Source organism: Miscanthus floridulus, chromosome 17 (genome assembly GCF_019320115.1).
Source record: "Miscanthus floridulus cultivar M001 chromosome 17, ASM1932011v1, whole genome shotgun sequence".
Taxonomy (NCBI): Eukaryota; Viridiplantae; Streptophyta; class Magnoliopsida; order Poales; family Poaceae; genus Miscanthus; species Miscanthus floridulus.
In genome coordinates, this window is record NC_089596.1 from 104,341,780 (window position 1) to 104,350,462 (window position 8,683).

The 8,683-nt window shown below is 42.1% G+C and overlaps 1 protein-coding gene across 7 annotated transcripts; it reads left to right on the top strand.

Annotated features, from left to right (window-relative positions):
* Window positions 1-981: 981 nt before the first annotated feature.
* LOC136518286 (sister chromatid cohesion 1 protein 1-like) lies at window positions 982-8,381 on the top strand. 7 transcript variants are annotated; one of them, XM_066511924.1, is made up of 20 exons: window positions 982-1,097; window positions 1,296-1,364; window positions 1,468-1,526; window positions 1,616-1,660; window positions 1,756-1,775; window positions 1,887-1,963; window positions 3,143-3,239; window positions 3,392-3,473; window positions 3,577-3,655; window positions 3,775-3,938; window positions 4,560-4,594; window positions 4,684-4,851; window positions 4,940-5,102; window positions 5,224-5,291; window positions 5,396-5,543; window positions 5,615-5,711; window positions 6,101-6,231; window positions 6,461-6,545; window positions 6,656-6,768; window positions 7,907-8,381. In XM_066511924.1, the coding sequence occupies exons 1-20, from the start codon at window positions 1,045-1,047 to the stop codon at window positions 7,987-7,989; spliced, it is 1,836 nt and encodes a 611-aa protein (XP_066368021.1). In that variant the 5' UTR covers window positions 982-1,044; the 3' UTR covers window positions 7,990-8,381. The 7 variants fall into 7 exon arrangements, with proteins under 7 accessions (XP_066368021.1, XP_066368022.1, XP_066368023.1 ...); XM_066511925.1 differs by having other exon boundaries at window positions 5,618-5,711; XM_066511926.1 differs by having other exon boundaries at window positions 4,696-4,851.
* Window positions 8,382-8,683: the final 302 nt, after the last annotated feature.

Here is an 8,683-nt window from a genome sequence, read left to right on the forward strand (position 1 = left end):
AGTAAAATGATCATTTGGATTAATGTTTTCGTGTAAGAAAATAAGCATATAACAATTTAAATCATAAAAACTCAACCAACCAAATTTGTCGCTATATATATATATGTCTAGTGCACAAAAAACACATAAATAAATTTATATTTCATGTGTCTTTTAATTAGACATTTGTTTTCACTATAATTAATAATACACTGTAAGAAATTTAATAATTACAGTATATAAACAATAATAAAATATAAGATAAATTAACGGCTAAAGTATATAAATAAAGATACATGTTCTGTTCGGCTTACCCCATATTCGGCTTGTTCGGCTTCTTTTTTCAGCCAGAACAGTATTTTTCTCTCACAACAATTCAGCTAAAACAGTATTTTCGGCCAGTTTCAACCAAGTTTCAGACCAGCGAACGGGGCCACAATGTAAGATAAATCACCTCAGCGAGGGTTGAACCGCAGTGAGGACGTCCGTGGCACGGCGGGTAGCCGGCGTGCATGGTCGGAGGGCGTGGCGGGGATGGCGCGCCGACATGCGGGCGGCCGGCGGGGTGGCGCGCCATCGTTCATGGCGCGGACGGGCGCGGCGACGACACTGCAGGAGGGAGGACGGGCGGCTCGCGGGCAGGCGCGAGGGAGGGTGGCTCGCGAGCGATATTTATCTGGTCCTGCCGCGCCATGCGCCGTGGTGGCGCGGCAGACCCTGCCACGTCACCGGTTAGCGGCCCGGTCGTCGCCACGTCACCCCTCTCACCGCACCACAATATTCGTCGCGCCATGACAATAGCCAAAAGTGTTAGTTTTGAAAAAAAAAACAGTGTTAGATTTAAAATTAGTTTAAAAAGTGTTTAAAAAAATTCTCGTCTGTCGTCACACATGTCCTTCGTGGCTTATCTTTTCCGATCGTGCCCTCCCCGCGCGCACGATTCCACGGATCCGCCCCCGTTTCTTTCTTGGCCAAAACCCCACACACCAACACACACTTCCTCCTCCGCTGCGCCGCGCCGCTCCTCCTCCTCCTCCTCCTCCTCCTCTCCCCGCGCGGCCGAGAATGTTCTACTCGCATCAGCTCCTCGCGCGGAAGGAGCCGCTCGGCCAGATATGGTGCGTCTGCTCCCTTCATCGCGCCTCCTATTCCCCTCGTTGCGGCTCTAATCGCGCTCGTTTCCCTTCCTGTTCCTCGCAATGCGTTTGGTTCTATACCTTCTTCTGACAAATCGCGCTCAGTTTTCTTTTGCTGGTCACGCTTGCGCCGATTCGGCGGCCACTAATTGCGTTCGCCCGTTCATGTTGTGGTTGCAGGATGGCGGCAACGCTCCACTCGAAGATCAACCGCAAGCGGCTCGACAAGCTCGACATCATCAAAATCTGGTGAGGAAACTGGTCCGAGCGATTCGAGTTCCGCCCTGTCGTGAGGGGAATTTTTTGTGCTTTTTTGTTTTTACTGATTTTTGTTTGTGTGTTTCTCGTTTAGTGAGGAGATTTTGAACCCCTCGGTGCCCATGGCTCTGAGGCTCTCTGGAATCCTCATGGGTGAGTTCAATTTAGCCTGCGCCCCCGAAAATTTTCCTCCCAGTTTTTTCGGATGGTTTTTATTCTCCGTGATCGAAATTCGTGAACAGGTGGCGTGGTGATCGTGTACGAGAGGAAGGTGAAGCTTCTCTACAGTAAGTTTCTTCTTCGCTACTTGTTGATTTTGTTTGAATTCCCTGTGTTTTGTCATCTTATTTCTCAAATCGATCGTGTGTTCTCTTTCTCGCAGCTGATGTGTCTCGGCTTCTGGTAAGAACTCGTTCAGGATTTGCCTGAGTGTTTTTTGTGTGTCCTGGTCGGTCGATTTGATTATCCTTGCGAATTCAGCTCGAGTTATACTTGTACTAATTTCTCGTGCAGACTGAGATCAACGAGGCATGGCGGATCAAACCGGCCACAGACACCACCGTCCTCCCCAAGGGTAAAGCCCAAGCCAAGTAAGTGTGCTACCGGTCTCCATCCCTGTCTTAGCGTTTATAGATGTTACATGCTGGGGTTGAGGGGGTTCTGTTTGAGTAAGGTTGCGCTGCGTAATGCTGGTGATGTTGTTACTGAGGAGTGGTGTTTGCTTCTCAGCTTTCCGAATACAGAGTTTGTTGTGTGTTAGGCCGTGCTGTGTTCATCTGGTTGTTTGCATTGGCGAATGTTGTTATCTGGCTGGGATGTTCATGGAAGTTCTTAGGAGATAGATATGTTGTCAGTTTGCTTGAGCTGAATTGGTATGTGGTGCAATGTGTGTAGCGTGGGAAATGAAAATGGGATTTACAGCTAGATGTTGGCAATTGCCATGGTAGCTTGCTGTGCCTTACTCAGTGGACGCTTGTGCTTGCTGAAGCACTCACATCCACTGTCTGATGTATGACTCCCAATGATCTTCTGTCAACTGGCCTAATCACTTTCTGTTTTGCTCAAATTTATTCAGTAGGGTTGAGACACTGTCCAACCTGGGTGGTTCTGGCTGTAGGTACATGGGTCTCATGCAGGCATTATTGGCCTATGGATTTATTCAAATTCACCAAAGATTCTCCATCTAAATCTGCTTGTAACCTTGTTTGGCTTTATTTTTTAATTTATTTTTTCCAATTTTGACTTTTGAGAAATCAGAATAGGATGTGCATGGATTTGCATTTAGCATATTTTGGTGCAACAGTTACTTTCTCCTTCCAATATATGAGCATCTTCGTGTCATTGGAGTATCTTTTGGCATCTTCTTTAGCTTGTCCATTTCACCATTTGCTAGCTATACAATACTGTACTTAAGAAATAATGCTATCTTAAAAGGGCTTTCATCATGAGAACTGGAAATGACCATCTACGGTCATGATTAATTCTTTTGGCATTACCATTCCCTAACCAGTTACAGCTGTAGTATAACCCTTGGAAGTTTGTTTGAGAGTTAATGTAATCTTTTCTTGATATAACACCTTTTCTGGTTAAACTTGTATAGATAAATTTGATTTCATTACTGCTAGCTCTTTCATAGCCAAACACCTCAGTCTCTCCCCTTCTGTAAATAGCATGAAGTGGGTATGAACTGGTGATATTGGAAAGATTGTTCTTTGCTAAGAGTAAGAAAGTAATATGGCATGCTTATCTGACAGCAGAACTTCATGCAGGTATGAAGCAGTAACATTGCCAGAGAAAATTATCAATATGGTGGTGGAACAGCCCATGTTTTTCTCAGAGACTGACGGTGCCAGGTTCCGAGGAATGGTAATCTTTGTCACCTGTGTATTTCAGAAAAACTTTATATGCATACAGTATGGTTCTTATTTAGAATAGCCATCACATGAACACATCTCTTTTTTCCGACTTTGGCCTGATTGTATCCACTTTTCTGACTGAAATATATGATGCATGTTTAGCGATTGGAAGATCTGGATGAACAGTACTTTAATGTCAATCTTGATGATGATGACTTCTCTCATGCTGATCATCGTCATCAAGGTTTGTCTTTCTTCTCTTGCGGACTACTCTTTGTTTTTTTTAAGGAATACTCTTTGTGTTTGTGTAAGGGAGAATATTCTCAAACTCTACGATACTTTCTCAGCTGAAGCAGTGAATATAACCCTGGTCGATAATTTTGAGTCTGGGCTTGCAGAAACTGATATGTTCAATCGCTTTGAGAGGTAAAGCAAAGCTGCATACTTATTTAAATTTACCACTCTTTTATCATCGCTGCTGTATGTTTCTTTTTCTTATTTTGTGTATAGTACAAATATAATTTGCAATAGTGCCTTGTATATAGATTTGACATAGCAGATGATGAGACCACAGTCAATATCACTCCTGATGAGCACCCACAAGTTCCAAGTACGCTGGTTCCCTCACCACCTAGGCAGGAAGACCCTCCTCAGCAAGAAGAACAGTACTATGCTGCCCCCTCCCCTGTTCATGAAGAACCTCAACAAGGTGAAACCAAGCACATGATTTACTCTCTGCCATATGGAAACAAGGCTGTAGTTTTAAAAATTAGAATTTCCTTTTTTTTCCCCAAAGGACAATGATTCTCATGTCAATTGTGCATTGACATGTTATTTCGGTCAAGTGGAAGAACTTGCATCCAAAAGTTTTCCAGTTGATGGTTCTTACTGACAGCTAATGGCCATCTGCAGACTCTGTTAGAATATTCTTGAAACTATTCATGCATTATCTGTCATTGCCTTTGTACATAGTCAAGTAGCTACAGTAGGACTGTTTCAGGATAAGAGACTAGGGAGTGCATCCTTGGTTGCAACTACTATGTCTTCTAGCTGCTATATGGCATATCTCGCTCTTCTCTTTTGGCAATGTGATCCATTGGCTTACCAATAATCACTAAGTACAACTATATTTCTGATTCTCAACTTATGTCCTATTTCAACCTTTTCTACTTGGAACTTGTAGTTCATTTCCCCATTCGTTTTTTTTGTTGGTTGACTAGTTACCTGATATATTAGAAGTTGACTGCTGGACATAATTTAAGTACATGTGTTGTTGCATTTATACCATATTTGAAGCATCTTGCTGGAATTACTGAAAGTTCTCTTGCAGGGGGACCAGAGGAGCAAGAGGAGCAGAAGATGAAGGTAAACATGATTTATCAAGCCTTATTACATCTAGAAAATAGTATGAAAAGGGATTACTTGTTTAGTTTGTTCTTGTTTACTTGAGCTAGCACTTTACACAGCAGCAGCAACCACCTAAAGCATCAAAGCGGAAAGCACGTAGGGAACTCCCACAAGTAATTATGGACAATAACCAGATGATGATCCCGGGAAACTTATATCAGACATGGCTGAAGGATGCATCAAGCCTTGTCTCAAAAAGGCGTAAAGTTAACAGTGTATGTTTGGTTCGACTAACCTATTTTCCTGGAGATTTCTGTACTGGTGCACTCTAATAAAGAACATTTATCTGATTTATGCTTGCAGAATTTTAATTTTATTCGATCAACCAAGATAAGTGATCTCATGGACATCCCCCCAGCTGCTCTAATATCTCATGACAACTCGCCCTCAGAATTATATTATCCTAAGCCACTTATGCAGCTCTGGAAGGACTGCACTGAAGTCAAGTCCACAAAAGCTTCTTCAGGTCACTTCATCACTTCATAATTTGTAATATTGTGTCACCTTTCTTGACTTGATGAAGCTATATTATTTTAACATGCTAAAGGCCAATTCAAAAACCTAAACTGTTTCTTACTTTCTTAAAGGAGGGCAGCGATCATCATCACAAGAACAACAGCCGAAAAACTCACCACCTCATGAATTTCCACCTCAGGTTATTCTATATTCTTTTATTTTCTGAAAAGAATAACACCCTTCCCTAGTGAGCTGATCGTAATTATCATTAGATTTGTCCCTGATGAGTGGTTGAATTTTCAGGCTGGGGGAGAGTATGAGATGGAAACAGGTGGTCTGCCGATGGACTTCACAGATGGCATTGAAAAACTCAGAGCAAACATGAGTGCAGAGTATGACAGAGCTTACGATACTCTGCACAGTGACCATAGTGTTACTCCTGGAAGTCCTGGTAAGTTGAAAAGTGAATAAGTTTAATGTGTGTCTGTGCTTATATAGACAGTCAATGACGTAAATCTCTAGCAGGGTTAAGTCGCAGGTCTGCTTCAAGCTCTGGTGGCTCTGGACGGGCGTTTATACCATTGGATCCAGAAGTACAATTGCCATCAGGAAGTGGAAGGTGACTGTTGACTTGTAGTAATAGCAGCTTGTCACCTATATTAGTATTCTGAACTATGACTATGTGATATTTTGTTACTGAAAGAACTTGCCCATCTAAAGATGTTTTCATCATCACAACGGAACCTCCTATTGTATATGCTCATAAGTGCAGAAACTAAAGTGTGTAATCTCCTTTATGAAGTGTCAGGCAAATAAAAAAATGTCTAGCTCCCCACTGTCATATTGTATTCACAAGAGCTGTAGGTGCCGTTCCTGGCTTGCTACTCGCTAGCTGGGAAGGTCCTAATGTGTAAACAAACTCCTGTCTACTTAATGAAGTACGGGCTGCTTAAGTCCGCTCGAGAAAAAAGTTTCTTATAGTGACCATGTCATGGTTATTGAACACAGGTCCAAGAGGGGGCGGCATTCATCTGCAAGAAGCTTGGGGAATCTTGATACTGTTGTGGAAGATTTTCCACTGGAGCAGGAAGTGATGGACTTCAAGATGAGAAGGCTTTCAGATTATGTGCCAACTCCTGGTTGGTTGCATTTCTGGCCTTTACTCTGCTATATATAAACATGTGAAACTATTTCTGGAACATTAACTGTTTCAACTAACATAGAATTTAACAGTTTTGCTCCAACTCCTGGTCGGTTCCATTTCTGTCCTTTATTCACTCTGTTACATATGAACATGTGAAACTGTTTTCTGGAACATTTGAAACTGTTTCGACCAACATAGAATTTAACAGTCAACATTCGTTTCAGACCTACTGGAAGAAACTGAACCAACTCAAACCCCATATGAGAGGCACTCCAATCCAATGGACAAGGTCACGGAAACAATCATGTCGTAAGTATCCTGAACTTGTTTGCTCATAGTGCCTGGGTAGCTTAAGTTTGTTGAAATGTGGTACAACGGATGCACATACATTTTCTGATGCTAGAGTTATCTTCATGCAGGCACCTCAAACTTCATTTCGATAGCCCAGGTGCCCCGCAATATGAATCCTTAAGTCATCTAGCTCATGGGATGACCAAAGCCAGGGCAGCCCGACTATTCTATCAAACAACCGGTATGTATTCCCTCCGTCCCAAATTATAGGTCGTTTTTTGCTTTTCTAGGTACATAACTTTTGTTGTCCTATAAATTGAAAGGGAGGGAAGGGTGGGTCTGGTGCAAGGGGTAGAGTCTTACCGCCTGTGACCGGAAGGTCCCGGGTTCGAGTCGCGGTCTCCCCGCATTGCACAGGCGAGGGTAAGGTTTGCCACTAACACCCTTCCCCAGACCCCGCACAGAGCGAGAGCTCTCTACACTGGGTACACCCCTATAAATTCGCCCTGTTCGCTGGTTGGTTTCTGGGCTGATAAGCCTGGCTGGTGTTGGTTTGTTGTGAGAGGAAAACACTGTTGGCTGGCTGATAAGCCCTAGCTGAAACCAACAAACGAACATGCTGGGAGGGAGTATTTCTCTATGGCGCTTTGACTGGAAAATAAACAGTACTGTTGCTAAAGTAAATAAAAAACTAGTAGTGGTCACTGACATGATGTTAAACAGTTATGATAGCTTTCCTGGCTTAGTGACTATTCATGGTTTCTGTAATTAGGTTGGGTTACACTTAAACACCATTGAAGCCTGCTTTCCTTTATTGCTAGGAAATTTGGCACACGTTCCTCAAATTTATAATTTTAGTGGCTGTGTAAACGTTTTCTCAGTATGATGTAGCAAAATATTTTTTTTTCTTTTTTGCGTAAGATGGCTGTTGCTCTGCCTTTGCATTGTAGAAGTTTGAAAAAACAGTCTGAGCATAAGACCAGACAAGGAAGAAAAATCAAAACCGAAACAAAAGAAAGAAGAGAAAAACACCAGCCCCGTGAAGCCAAGAGCGCTCGTGGCCGAAATCCTTTACGGAGGACATAGTAGTTTACAGGTCTTGGTTGTGCCCAGTTTCGTAGTTGGTGATGTTTTGCTCGATGCGGATGTCAGTTTGTGCTGGCGTTAGAGCCTTATTGTCGAAAAATTGCCAGCAACGCACCAACGCGTGACTGGTTGTCTGGTTCACTTACCTGTGTGGTTAAATAAGAGAAGTTTCACACAATCCAATACTAGGCCGCATAACTGGGAACACGGAGTTTGCTTAAAATTTTGACATGTTAAGGAATATAATGGTGAATCTGAACCTTATTATTTAATGGGGAATGTTTGTTCTGCAGTTTTGGCAACCTGTGATTACATCAAGGTTACTCAGCTGAAACCGTACGGAGACATCTTGATCTCCAGAGGATCAAAGATGTGACTTGGTGATGTTGGAAACAGTTTTGCTGCGGTGGTTCTCGGTGCACATCACGTGTTTATATTACAGAAGAATGCTTACATATTGCATAGGAGGTCTTGTAGGTAACACATAATCTATGGTGATTTGGTGAAGGAAAGGAAGCGAGATATGATGCAGTAGTTTTGTGTTATGTCAAAGGAAAATTCTAAGCTGTTATTTTCGAGGTTTGATAGGTGGGGTATAGTTATAGCCGTATAGGTAGGACTAAGTTACATGACATATCTATATAGCCAGGGGGCAGGGGATCCATAGATATTAATTATCTTCTTTTGGTTCTGTATTAGGCTTCGGATGAAACTGTACGTCTTTTCCCGACGTTATCCACACCCTTGCAAAATGTGATTATTTATGTACACACGTCGGAGATGTTACAAATGTGGAATCTGATTTTTTTCTTCCTTTTTTTTTTTTTTTTGCTTTTGACACAACATATCCTCTGCAAGTCAGCTAGTACTACCTCCGTTTTCGTTTACTCGTCACCGAATTTTTACTGTAGCAATTTTGACCATACGTTTTTCTGCAAAAGATTTTTTAGATACATCAAATTTTCACATATATGATTCTTTATTGAACATACTTCATTAGTGTTATATACATTGAAGTATCTAAGATTTTTTTAGAAGGAAAAACATATGATCAAATTTACTGCAGTAAA

Bases quoted from the DNA above. Each gene is read 5' to 3' on its own strand.
- LOC136518286 (XM_066511924.1), top strand. From the start codon at position 1,045: ATGTTCTACTCGCATCAGCTCCTCGCGCGGAAGGAGCCGCTCGGCCAG. The intron at 1,527-1,615 runs GTGAGTTCAATT...ATTCGTGAACAG, and splicing joins GCTCTCTGGAATCCTCATGG to GTGGCGTGGTGATCGTGTAC. The intron at 3,939-4,559 runs GTGAAACCAAGC...GTTCTCTTGCAG, and splicing joins TCATGAAGAACCTCAACAAG to GGGGACCAGAGGAGCAAGAG.